This window comes from Myotis davidii, unplaced genomic scaffold (genome assembly GCF_000327345.1).
Source record: "Myotis davidii unplaced genomic scaffold, ASM32734v1 scaffold132, whole genome shotgun sequence".
Lineage (NCBI taxonomy): Eukaryota > Metazoa > Chordata > Mammalia > Chiroptera > Vespertilionidae > Myotis > Myotis davidii.
Window position 1 is genome coordinate 3,798,892 of NW_006285258.1, and position 14,313 is coordinate 3,813,204.

At 40.0% G+C, this 14,313-nt stretch overlaps 1 protein-coding gene across 1 annotated transcript in view; it reads left to right on the plus strand.

The window, feature by feature from the left end:
- Positions 1–14,313, plus strand: part of SHC4 (SHC (Src homology 2 domain containing) family member 4) — a 112,206-nt gene that overhangs the window by 51,678 nt on the left and 46,215 nt on the right. The window contains exons 3-5 of the mRNA XM_015558911.1: positions 3,371–3,434; positions 7,672–7,777; positions 14,055–14,228. Coding sequence (XP_015414397.1) covers positions 3,371–3,434; positions 7,672–7,777; positions 14,055–14,228 — 344 coding nt within the window. The remainder of the gene's footprint in view (positions 1–3,370; positions 3,435–7,671; positions 7,778–14,054; positions 14,229–14,313) is intronic.

Sequence of the window (14,313 nt, forward strand, 5' to 3'; positions counted from 1 at the left end):
CAGAGCTGGATTTGCATGTTGTCTCTCCCAGTATCAGCTGCATTTTTTGGAGTCAGGTATTTAAACTCTTTGACTTTTAGTTTACTCATTTGTAAAAGTGGTAAAGCACCTACCTGAAAACGACATTGCTAAGACTGAAGGAGATGCTTCCAGCCGGGCCTGGCTCCTTCCTTAAAACCCTGGCTTCCTGCTGCGGCATTCTGAAGTAGGCATTTCCAATGTGAAAGGGGGCTGAACCTGGTCAAGATTCCTTTTTCTTCATGAACGTTTGGGAAATGGAAACAGGCAAGTCTACCAAATAAACTGAAAAGATAGATCTGGATGTAGTGAGCTACCCGGCCACGGCCATGAGGGCTTCTTTTTGACCAATCCTTATGCCAATGTGGCTGAGGTAAACTGCCAAAGAAATAGGGAGGAGTTAAAGGCTAAGGTGGGACTTGAGCAGCGAGGGAAATAAAGAGCTGTTACTATCATAGCATGAAGGTTGTCCCACCTCTCTGTGTAATTTTGCTAACCACTGTCACCCCAATAAATTCAATAAAACGGAAAAAAAGCTAAAATCCAGGTTTAAAAAAAATAAAGCATTTTCTTTCATTCAAAGTCACAACTTTACACTTTGTTAGAGGGTATTGGAAAAGGAATTTTTGGACTGGAACCTGGATTCTTTGTCCGTTGGAGTCAAAGAATGAATCCACAGACAGAGGGTAGTATAGCAAAGGTGGAAATGTATTAAAGAACAAGTACGGACTCCATGTGGGGAGGGGAAAGGGTCCCACTGAGTTCCTTTTCTGTAGGCTTATAAAGGCTGCAGATCCTGGTGCCTTGATATCCCCTCTGATGGGTCACTATTTCCTTAGACTGGTTACTATAGTAACTCCTGGGCTCAGAGGTTGAGCCTCACATGGGACAGGTGAGGTTCTCCCCCTCCTTCCTTACTGTTTTCCTATTCCATTTGGGCTTTCTTCTTCTCCATCTGAATGAAGGGCTTCCTTCCCTTTATTTTGTAAATATAGACCTTTTGCTGTTCCCAGCTCCCTCATTCTATGGAAATGTGCCTTTTGCTGCTCTGCAGCCCTGTGTTTCTTCCATGGTTCTCTTAATTTCTAAAATTTCCTAAAACCTGTCTTTTTCACCCCCCCAAAATTCCTGTTTCAGTGTTGACAGTTGGTATGAGAATAAAAAAACAAAACAAAACAAAAAAAACCCCACAACCCAATGTCTGGGAAAGCACTTTGTAAAACTACAGGGTCCTATCTATGTAAAGAGTAACAACTTCGAATAATTACTATTATTATACGCAGCAGCAGCAGCAGTGCTCATCTTTGTTTTTACTTTTATTTCAAACCATTTACAAAGAGCTTTTTAGACCCAAGCACTCCAGGAGACCAGTAGGCTCTCACGGAGTAAAGGATCTGATAATGCCTTTCTTATAATACATCGTTATTAAATACCAACACCCTAGTGGGGTGCCTGCCCTAGTTATTTTGTCAACACCAGAGCCCAGTTTGGATCAATTATGTGTGTCTCAGCAATTATTGATTAATCATTAAGATGACTCAAACATCAATCAGCCAAACAAAAGAGCCCAACCCTCTATGTTATCCTTCTATTTGACTCCAGAGACAAAGTTTGAAATCCTAGGAAAACAATAAATACGAAATCCTGAGAAAAATACGCTAAGCCCAAAGGCCATTCTATCTTTTGGTGGCAGGTATTTATGCAAAAATCAGACAAGATAACACCTTGGAGAAGAAGGACTTTGTGAAACTACAAGGTCCTGTATAAAAGGTAACGACTTCGAATAATTACTTATCCAGAAAAAAATAAAATCGGAATCCAGAAAAAAAAAAAAAATCACTTATCCAGAGACACAAAAGAATCGGAACTAAAACCTACATTATAAATCCAAAGTAATATCTAGAATCTTTGGAAATTCTTTTATTCTTCTTCTGTCTAAAGTGTCTACTAGAATTGTTCTGCGTCTCTTGCTTTCTGTCTGTTCTCTCTCTACCTCTATCTCGGTCTCTCCTCTCTCTAACTGCTCCTCCTTTTGAAACATCTCAGAGAAAATATTTTCATGAAATAGAATAATAGATATAAAAACTGTATTGTGCGTGTTAATATAGTTTACTAATTTGAACAGTGATCTCCGGGGAGTCCGGGGAAGAGCTTAGAGATTTCCATTTGCTTTGTGAAAAGTTTACTATAAGCATTGAAAGCCACATGGCGAGGGCTCAGATTACGCGAGTGAAAGCTTGGGCGGTTGTGAATGCGGAGGCCGGAGACAGAAGCTCTTAGCTCTAACTGCATTTCTGGGGAGGAGGGCGCCAGTGCGTTCACCACTTCCATTAAGGAGCAGCTACTTGTTTTAGTGGAGCCTTTCTCTCAGGAAGGGCAGTATATAGAAAGGGCAGAAAAATAAGCAAAGGAGGAAATTTGTTATTGATTTTCCTTTCTTCTGTGAAATTATGTGAGAGCTCAATGGCTCGTGGCAGTAGCTTGGTCAATAGGCTCCATCTGAGACCAGGTTGAAGTTCAGTCTCTCCCTTTCCTTTCAAACTTCCTCTAGTGTCAGGTTCTTTTGTGTTTAATTGTCTTTGGTGCTGAGCTACTGGGAAGCTTTTTATTCATAGCACCTCAGAGAGGGTTATGCTAAAGGTAAACTGTGAAATAGTCTCAGACAATAAAGTTCTGCCCCTCCTTGTTGGTTAAAAATCAACAACACTAAAAACCTAACCTGGCCTTAGCCCAGGGGTGGGCAAACTTTTTGACTCTAGGGCCACAATGGGTTCTTTTTTTTTTTTTAGTTTTATTCATTTCAAACGGCCCGCGGGCCATAGTTTGCCCACGGCTGCCTGAGCGGGTTAGGCTTAGTGGATAGAGCATTGGCCTACGGACCAAAGGGTCCCAGGTTGGATTCCAGTCAAGGGCATGTACCTTGGTTGCTGACTCTTACCGGGCCTGGGTCCTGGGCGAGGCTCATGCAGGAGCAACCAATCGATGTGTTTCTCTCACATTGATGTTTCTCTGTCTTCCCTCTTCCACCCTCCCTAAAAATCAATGGGAAAAATATCCTTGGCAAGGATTAACAGCAACAACAACAAAACACACACACACAAACAAACAAACCTGAAAAGCCTAGAAAAAAAAATGAGACAAAGGTGAAGGGTAGGACTGCTTATTATAAAGCAGTGTTTCAGGATTAGGGAGTTGCTGGAAGTACCAAGCGTGTTTTCTCCGATGGGAGTGGGGAAGGTTGCTTATGTCAGATTCGCCACGGTGTGTGTAGTATAATACTTGCTAACATTAATTGAGCATTTACTGCGCACTAGAGAGTACGCTAAGTCTTCATGTGGTTTCTGTTCCATAGGGAAGCAATAAGCCGTCTGTGCGAAGCTGTCCCTGGGGCAAATGGAGCCACTAAAAAGCGAAAGGTAAATAAACATTGGTGTGGTTTTCTTCTTTTATGTTTCCCCAGCTATGAGAACGATGATATCAAAATAGTTGTTAGGTCATTCCACCATATGACTTAAGGTCCCGAATGGCCTTTATTCGTTGGCACGATAGTAGAGATACAACTCAAAGTCGCTCTGGCCCCTCGGACTTGTTTTAAATGGTGGCGCCTGGAAGGACAGAGCAGAGAAAGCTCCTGGGGTTCAAGTGAGAACGTCTGGGTTCCAGGCCTGGGTCCTTACCTTCTTTTGAACGCGGTATCTCCTGTGTTTGAGGCTCTTTCTTATTCCTGTAAAGTGAAGTTGTTGAACCAGATGGCCAGTTTGGTACCTTCCAATTTAATATGTTCTAATATCTGTATTTTTAACATTTTAGACGTTTTAAACTCCTTGGCCGATTTTCAAATGCAAACACGGGTGCTGGCAGAGATGAGATAATAACACATGGGGAGAAGGAACTTTTCATGCTGAAAGAGCACAAGTTTTGGTGTTAGATAGACTTGGGTTTAAATCCTGCCTCTGCCTCCTACTTTTAAAGAACACAAGTTCAGTCGAGTAAATTTGAAGATCTAATTGGCTTTATTAAACCGGCCAACATCCCGTCGAATAAATAAAGAGGTGCTCCGAGAAACTGTGCAGTATAGAAGGCCTTTCTAGGCAGAAACTGTGCCAGACAAGGAAGTGATTAGCAAAAGAAAAAAAAAAAAGGATTGTCTGAGGCAAGCTTACCTTCCCTTAGGGAAAGGTGGGGCCCTTACCAGGCAAATTGCTTCAGTTTCCTTTCAGATGCAGAAGGCCCATGTGAGAGGTTACCTCACGGGTACTGACCGGAACATTCCAGATTGACTGATTAAGATTACATTCCTGGAAAAAGTTGAAACAGCAATTAGGTCAGGTATTAAGAGTAGGTTCAGCCCTGGCTGGTTTAGCTCAGTGGATGGAGCGTCGGCCTGCGGGACTAAGGGGTCCCAGGTTCGATTTCACTTAAGGGCACATGCCCAAGTTGGGGGCTCAGTCATCGGTGGGGGGTGTGCAGAAGGCAGTTGATCAATGTTTCTCTCTCTTCCTCTCTGAAATCAATAAAAATATTTTTTTAAAAAAAGAGTAGGTTGAGTGACATGGGCTTTAGTGCAAGTGACTCCATTTGGAGCCTGCGGTTTTCTCTTTAACACTACCAACTGTGTGACCTTGGACAAGTCACTTCACCTTTTGGATCCTTGGTTTCCTCATCTGTAAAACGGGAGGAAATTGCACTTACTTTACAGAGTTGTATAAGAATTAAGTGAAATGGTGTCTACAGAGTGCTTAACACGGCGTCTGACACCTATTAGACTTTCAACAATAATGGTAATTAGTATTATTGTTATTAAGCTATTAACTCTAGGATGTTTAGTTGCTTTGAAAAGTCCAAAGGGGACATAAAGGCTCTGAAGATAACTGTGTAAATCTTAGAAATGGGAACTGTTTCAAAAGGAGGAATGTTTAGGTATCCTCCAGGCTGAGCCTCTCATTTTGCCAGTTACTAAACTGTGGCTCAGAGAAGAGATTTGTCTTGAGTCACTAGGATCATGAAGACCAGAGCCAGCGATAGAAGCCAGGTCTTCAGGTTCCCATCTTAGAGCTCCATTTCCATACCACCCTGCCTCATTTGTCATCATTCTTCATCATTTTGCGTAGAACTGAACCCGGTGTAACCCAGCATGACTCAGATGAGCCACATGGTCTGGAAAACTCTGATGCATGGCTGTGAATTCTATTAGAACAGCATCCTCCTACTTTTCAGAACCTCTGTGACTAGGACACTGCAACTGGATGATCCCAACAAACAGGCCCATTCATTTAAGGTTTTCTCATTTCAGGAGTAGGGAGTCCATGCCCCCAAACAAAACAAACCAGGCTATTATTGTTCCAGAAAGTACACCTTTAACAAAAAAGGAAAAATTTGAGTTAAATTTCCTTTGACAGCTAGCATTTACTGAATACTTAATACATGCCAGGGACTCATCTAAGCACTTTATATTTTTTATATACTCTTTCACCCACAACTTAAAAAAATTGTGGTAAAATATACATAATATCAAGTTTACCTATTAACCATTTTAAGTGCACCGTTTAGTGATATTAAGTACATTCATGTTGTGCAATCATTACCACCATCCATCTCCACAACTCTTTTCATCTTCTAAAAACCAAAACTCCACTACCCATTAAACAGTAACTTCCCATTCCTCTCTCCATTCTAGTGTGTGTGTGTGTGTGTGTGTGTGTGTGTGTGTGTAACTCTCAAGTCCTTTTGAACATCACAAATATTTAAAGATGGAATCTTAAGACCTGGCTTCCACAGCTTTATGGGAATAAAGATAATAGGCAATGGGAATCACATTGCATCCACCGCCATACTTCCTATCGCCATGATTTGGACTACTCTAAGTACTTCATTTAAGTGGAATCATATAGTATTTGTCTTTTTCACTTAGCATAATATACTCAGAGTTCATCCAAGTTGCAGCATGTGTCAGAATTCCTTACCTTTTTAAGGCTGAATACTATCCCATTGTCTATATATAATGCATTTTGCTTGTCCATGTATCTGTCAGTGGACACTTCGGTTGCTTCCACATTTTAGCTATGAAAATGGAAGTCCAAATATCTGGTCAAGTCTCTGCTTTCAATTTTGTGGGGATATATATCAAGAACTGGGATTGCTAGATCATACAGTAATTCTATTTTTAATTTTTTGAGGAACGGACATATTGTTTTCTATAGTGGTTGTACCATTTTACATTCCTACTAATGGTTTTATTTTCTCCATGTCCTTGTCAACGCTTAAAAATATTGTGGTAAAATATATTATGTTGTGTGTGTGTGTGTGTGTGTGTGTGTGTTGTGTTTTGTTTCTGACTAGTTGTAGATCTATCCAGATTTTCTATTTGTCCATGATTAGTCTTGGTAGGTCTAATGTTTCTAGAAATTTATCTATCTTGTCTAGGTAATCCAATTTGTTGGAATTCAATTGTTTATAGTATTCTTATAATCCTTTTATTTCTGTTGAATCAGTAGTAATGTCCCCACTTTCATTTCTGATCTTAATAACATGAGTCTTATCGTTTTCTTAGTGTATCTAACTAAAGGTTTGTCAATTTTGATCTTCTTGAAGAACCAACTTTTGTTTTTGTTGATTTTCTCTTTTGTTTTTCTAATCTCTATATCACTTATTTATGCTCTCATCTTCATTTTTATCCTCCCTTCTGCTAGTTTTGGGTTTAGTTTTTTGGTTTTTTTCCAAGTTTTTAAGCTGTAAAGCTAGGTTGTTGATTTGAGGCCTTTTTTAATGTGTTTATAGCTATAAATGCTGCTTCCCATAAGTTTTGCTACATTGTGTTTTTCATATTCTTAATCATCACAAAAAAACACTTAGACAGCAACTTTTTATATTTTTAATACTTGTGATGTTCAAAAGGACTTGGGAGTTCAGTTAATCCAAACTCTCTCAGGAATTCCTTTTATATAAACCAGGCCTCTACTCCAAATACTTGGGGAGAAGGGAATGTGTGAGAAAAGTTCTGAGGGCTCAGATTTAACTGCTGCATTCCATTTTTAAAATCCTCACTTGTGGATATGTTATTATTGATTTAAATATATATTATTGATTTCAGAGAGGAAGGAGAGGGAGAGAGAGAAAGAAACATCAATGATGAGAGAGAATCATTCATTGGCTGCCTCCTGCTTGTTCCCCGCTCAAGATTGAGCCTGCAACCCGGCATGTGGCCTACCCAGGATAAAACCGTGACCTTCTGGTTCATAGGTTGATGCCCAACCACTGAGCCACACCAGCTTGGTTTATTGATTTTAGAGAGAGAAGAAGGGAGAGGAAGAGAGAGAGAAACATGGATGAGAGAAACATCAATCTGTTGCTTCCCATAGGCACCCTAACCCGGGATCAAACCTGCAACCTGGGCATGTGCCCTGACTGGGAACCGAACCTCCTACTTTTCGGTGTGCAGGACGACACTCAACCAACTGAGCCACAACAGCCAGGGTGCATTCCAATTTTTAAAAAAGTTTTTATTTAAAAGATCATTTCATCTCATTTGATTTATGTAGAGTGAAATAAAGAGGAAGGGTATGTCTGGGCTTTGAGCCATTTTTAACATAAAAAGAAACAAACATTCATTCTGTAACAGAATTCATAACTTCGAGTGTTTTGTTCTTTTTAAAGCCTCCAGTTAAGTTCCTATCAACAGTTCTTGGCAAAAGTAATCTTCAGTTTTCGGGAATGAATATAAAACTGACCATCTCAACATGCAGCCTTACACTAAAAATATGTTTTTATTGATTTTTATAGAGAGAAAGAAAGGGAGAGAGAGAAACATTGATGAGAAAAAAAATCATCGGCTGCCTCCTGCACACCCCCTCCTGGGGATAGAGCTCGAAACCGGGCATGTGCCCTGACTGGGAATTGAACTGGTGACCTCTTGGTGCATGAGACAGCACCCAAACCACTGAGCCACACCTGCTGGGCAACACCTAGTTTTGAATCAGTCATTTATTACTCTCCACCAACCCTTCCTGAAGAAGAAGCAGTTTCACCCTGGCCGGAATGGTGAACATTGTTCCATGCACCAAAAGGTTGCTGGTGAAATTCCCTGACAAAACACATACTTGGGTTGTGGGTTTGATCCCCAATTGGGGAGCATTCAGAAGGGCAACCAGCTGACTGCAGGTGAGGATTGAAAAACAGAACAAGCAATTTCATTATCAGAATTAAGCACAGAGGAGGGGTGATGTTAGGGTTAATGTTCTAGTTAAGTGAAATTTAAGCAGAAAACATTTTCTTACAAACCTTGAGGTTGAAAGCTTTCTAAAACATTATTGTGTAAACATAATTTTTTCAACTTTGATGACTTATGATACTGAGTTTTTATTGTTAACCTTATTTCTTTTTTTTTTTCTTCTAAAATATATTTTATTGATTTTTTTTTTTTTTTTTACAGAGAGGAAGGGAGAGAGATAGAGAGTTAGAAACATCGATGAGAGAGAAACATCGATCAGCTGCCTCTTGCACATCTCCTACTGGGGATGTGCCCGCAACCCAGGTACATGCCCTTGACCAGAATCGAACCTGGGACCCTTCAGTCCGCAGGCCGATGCTCTATCCACTGAGCCAAACCGGTTTCGGCGTTAACCTTATTTCTTAAAGAACAGCATTGCTTGTGTCCTAGTCAGTTTGGCTCAGTGGATAGAGCATCCACCTGCGGACTGAAGGGTCTCAGATTTGAATCCGGTCAAGGGCACATGCCCAGGCTGCTGGCTAGATCCCCAGTACGGGGTGTGCAGGAGGCAGCCAATCAATGATTCTCTCTCATCATTGATGTTTCTATCTTTCTCTCCCTCTCCCTTCCTCTCTGATATCAATAAAAATATATATTAAAAAAAAAGAACAGCATTGCTGAAGCAAATGTAAAGGACAGAGGCATTGAGCTAAATGTGTACTTTAAAACAGGACACTTTTTACTTGCTTTATATTTTTTAAACTAAATTCCTTGTATCAGGTTATTTTTGTGTGTTAAAGTCTAGTTTTTTTGAGGTCACATATAGGTTGAAATCCTGGCTTTGCTATGAATGAGCAAGTTACCCTACCACTCAATTGTACTCATCAGTGAAAGAGGTGTAGAGTACCTTCTCACAGAGTTTCTGAGGGGATGGATTTAGCAATAGTATGGCTCATGGGGTTATTTAGGGGACTAGGTAAAATCATGGATATCAATCACTTAGCACAGTGCCAGTCACATGGTATCTATTATTATTTACTCAAACATTCTTCTTTGAGACCTTTACATATACTCAGTGCTTAATAGGGGAAGCATATTATATAAAATTATAGAATTGTCAGTAACATATAAGTACAGTTATATACATTTTGATTTCCTTTATTTATTTATTTTTTTGCCAAAAAACTCACTTGTGTTTTTGAGGGCTGTTTTATTTTTTAAATTCAAAAGCAGAATTAAATACATTGATCACACAGTAGTATAAACCATCATAGAGGAAAATGCAGACTATGAAGCAGTTCAAAACAGATTCCTGCGTCATTGGGTCTCATTGGTTATCCAAGAGAGGTTGACACCACTTTTAGAATGATGGGAGAACCTTTGGGGCTGCACTTGGGAGATGCAACATATCTGGGTGGAAGTTAAAACATTCTTTGTCCTTCAGATGCTTTGATCTTCAAGACATTTGTAGATTTAAAATTTACTTTTAGTTTTCAAAGCAGGGATGCTCCATGCTTTTAGTTATGAGATTTCATGGAGTACAGGAGCCCTCGAATTATCTCAGAGTTTTGTAAGGAAGGAAGAGTGGGCAGAGCTGAGCCGATCTGGCGACAGCCTTATGTGCAGAGTCCAAAGAGCGTTTTTAAAACGACTTGTTCCACAGGGTGACGGAGGAATGGGGAATTGAGGAAGCATAGGGTTGTGTTGTGTGTGGCAGGGGTTCTAGTTTATTCTCAGCCTTTCCTTATCCTCCACTGCCTTTTTTCCCCCAGGCCACTGCAATTAGCGATGATATTGCCACACACCCATCATCTTTCTGGCAGAACCGAAGTAGGGACAATGGGCGTGGGCAGCTTCCACTCTCAGTGGTTATGGCAATGAGGTACCTTTGGGAGTGAACCATGTCTTTTCTGCGGTGGTGCCATGGACTGGGGTTGTGTTCAGCTCAGTGCTGGAATGGTGACAAAAGTTAGGATCGCACTGATACACCACCGTTCAAATAATTTTGAACTATTCTGCAGGCCTGGGGGAAATGGCTCGGGGGCAGTGTACAAAAAGATATGCCTCATTCCAGATGCTTAACCTCGAGAAGCTTTATACATTCCATCAAAAGGGCAACTTAAATGTTCCAGGCATGAAGGCAGCAAAGAAGCAACCTTATGGATATAGCGTGAGAAAAAGATTTTGTAATTACATTCTCCTTTTAAAAAGCTACCCTTTGAAGTTCTAACATAAATACAAAGATATACTAATGCCTCCCCCTCCCTTAACTTCTAAGATATACTTTGTACTGAAAACATAAACAGGTTTAAGCTTACAGATACAGTCATAGATGACAGAGTTTTTATGGGTCAGATGGTTCACATTTATTTTCAGCCACTGAAACTTTAAAAATATAACTAGCCATTCACTTCCAGAAAATGTGTCATAGAACTTCAGAGGCAGGAAATAAAACTATATTAAACACGTAATGCTTGCAGTTTTTAAAACTTACCATATTTTGGGATGACAAAATATATTTTGGAAAAGCAAGTCATAGGGTTTAAAAATGATTTTTGTATATTCCTTGTTTTAAAAATTCTAACAACAGACCTCATTGACATACTTTAATATACAGTATTTTAGGGCCTTAAGCAAAAATGTCAGTCTCTTAAGTAGTTTCCATTCTTAGTGTTTCTTTATTCATTTTTACATCTCCTACCACCAACTAGCTCTAACAGCTACTGAAATTGAGAAGAGTAATAAAGAGGTAAGGAGGGTTAAAACAAACAAACAGGAAATAGAGACATTCTTTAGTCTCAAATATTTACAGAGTCCAGGCAGGTAATGCAGTGTTTAGGCACAAGGAAAACTAGTGTTGTGCCAGGCCGGTGCGGCTCAATGGTTGAGCATCGACCTATGAAACAGGAGGTCAGGGTTCCATTCCAGGTCAGGGCACATGCCCAGGTTGCAGGCTCCATCCCCAATAGGGAGTGTGCAGGAGGCAGCAAATCAATGATGCTCTCTCATCATTAATGTTTCTATCTCTCCCTCTCCCTTCCTCTCTGAAATCAATAAAAATATTTTTTTAAAAAATTTTTTTAGTGGTGCAAGCACAATAAACAGTGAGTGCCACTTGGAGTCCGTTAGAGAGACAACACTGGGGGACATGGCAAACAGAATACCTTCCCCATGTAAAGGTGAGACAGGTGCTTTCTCCATGTCACTGTCTCCTAATTTTGAAGAAGAAAAAAAGATGGAAACCTGGGAGTTTTACTGCTCTCTTGAGTATGAAGTATTGGTCTTTAATTAAGAAATTAAAATTATAAGTATGAGCCAAACAAAACAGATCTGTCCCTAGGGCAGCCAATGTGGGATATCTGATTTAAGCAAGCATTTGTAATCTTTATGAACAGATGCAGAAAATGCTCCCCAAATCTCACACTACATACTCATAAGCTTAAATTCCCTCTCTCCCCACACAAAACCAGCACCAGAATTTTTCCAGAATCCTTTCTTTAGTACCCATTAAATGAAGAGATGTATTGTTTTTCCTAATCTCTATTACCATGTATCTCTTTAGTTTCCATTAAATGAAGACTATATATATATATATATATATATATATATATATATATATATATATATATATATATCCCTATTTTCAATTCAGGACTGAGGCAGAAATATTAAGTAATCTGTCTACTTAGAAAGCTAGTAAGTAGTGGAGCCTAAATTTGAATCAGGTGGATGGGGTCCAGTCTGTGATAAGGTTTATAATAGAAACACAAGTGATTTTACACTCCTAACAGGGGTGTTAAAAATGGTAACATTTTATACCTTCAGTAAAGTAACAAGTATTAATTTCAGTGGTCTCTCAGTTCACTGCCTATGTTTAAGACCAACAGACAACCATTAGGAGTCAGTTGCAAAATGCAGGTCTTTCTCCCCAAAACAAGCCTTCAAACCCAACAGGGATTGGTTTTCCCTCCCCCTCCTCTTGCTCCCCAGTCAGTCCCAGAGAAATAGAATCACATCTCTGGGTTCCTGAACCTGTTTTTTTTCTGTCTACTTCCTATTGCGTATTGGCATCCTCCCCCTCCCTCCCTCCCCCCTCCCAGTACTGTTAATTCACATCACACAGGCAATTGATTACTTACCCACAGACTCACCTAACTGCAGCTATGAGCTGTCTGAAAATGCAGTGAAAGTGAGGCACGCAGGAGGCAGGATTAAGAAGTTGAAGTTTTTCCCCCATCTCTCTCTTCCTGCCCACCAAGCTAGTGTTATTATGATCATCCTTGTCAGCCCCATGTTTTACACAAAACCACCCCCCTCTCTAAGGCCCCGAGCTGTCATGTTGTATTAGATATGTCTTTTATTGCCATAATAAGAGCAGGAACACCTAGTATCTCTTTATTGGTCATAAGACCTGCCGATACACTGTTTCACTGGCCACAGCCTTCTGACAGAATTATCATAGAACTTTAGAACCATAATAAAATAACCACAGTAACATGCTCACCTATAGGGCAGGTTTTCCCAGGTTGGCACATTCTCTTATAGGAATTTACTAAATTTAGTTTCCCCAAATTAATTTGCAAATCACATATTTGAAGCTGGAACACTTTCCCTTGTAGTGGTTAAATTTAAATCATAAGGTGGCTGCAATAATGCAATGAAATAGAATACAGTAAAAATAGTATATAAAGTGTGTATGCATACTAATGATTAGTCAAACAAAATACACAGAACAAGAAATTTTATTATCTCAAATGCTGGTGCATAACCAATGACAAGCTTAATTAGAGGAGGAGACAGAGGGAAACTTCAGAAATTTCTGGATAGGTTTGAAACCTTTAAAGGTTGATGGCATAACTGTCCATAAAGTCTTTTTTAAATGCAGGGCCTTTCTTTTATACTTGACAATTTCCACTTTCATGATGAAGTCCCACCAGTCTTTTCCCTGTAAAGTTAAAGGTAAAACAAAATTCCTCTAGGATCTGAAGGTATTAGAAATAGTTTTCTTTATACTTTCACATACATTTTAATGTCTGAATTTGAAAATTTACTGAGGATTTCTTCATTTTTTACTTTTAAAAATAATGGTCAAGATAATGAATTTTCTTGAATTACAGATCACAATAGCTTTATAAATGATCAAGATACAAGTACAAATAAAATTTCAGATGCCCTTGGAAACATGTTAAGATGTAATACACATGATACATATTTCTTCTGGGGTTTGCTTATACTTCTGGGATACTAAGAATATTCACCTTATTATTAATACACAAAAAATTTAGCCTTTGCTGCCTACAGCTTGAACAGATCACAAAGTGGAATCTTCAAAGTTTTCTCAATAGGCTTTCTGTCCAATAAACTCAAAAGACATCTGGTGTCCACGTTGGATACATTCCTTTTCCTCACGTAATCAGCATCAGTGGGCTCTTGCCCTGGGTGGCAGCGGGTCTTGGTCACGACGCATGCTTGCAGAAGCATTCCTCGCAGTGGATGTGGAAGTAATTTTTCCCAATGCAAAGAAGATCATCTGGATCAATCGCGAAGTCAAAGCCATCGGTGTTTCAGGATAAACCGGTTTCAACAGTCCTCAGATCCTTTTTCCTTTAACAGCTTTTTTTTTCTTTTTTCACAACTGTGCAGTCACTGCCCTATTCTATTCTGAAAAACAAAACCAAAAAAAATTCTTTTTTTGAAGATGAAGTTTTTCGTTGGCACGGAACCATTTGGAATAAACCCAAGAGACAGTGGAATGCTGGGTGTCTCCTCACGTGGCTTCCTCCTCTTTCACCGCATTTGACTCTAATCTTTGTCAATAATCTCATCACAGCCGAGCTCTTCGGTCAGACGATTGACAACCATCAGGGAAAAAAGCTCTTCGATAAAAGCCAACTGGTCAAACGGGGTCTTCTCGTAATGCATCTGAAAACCGCCGTCCCCGCCCGCCTCTCCGGCGCTGGACGTTCTCAGAAATATCTTGTTGGCTTCGTCCAGGGCCACGGAGGCGCCCCGGTAGGCGGCCCCGCGCCGCTGCGCCTCCTCGGGGTAGTCGTAGTCGTCCTCCCAGTCATCGAACTCGTCGGCCTCGA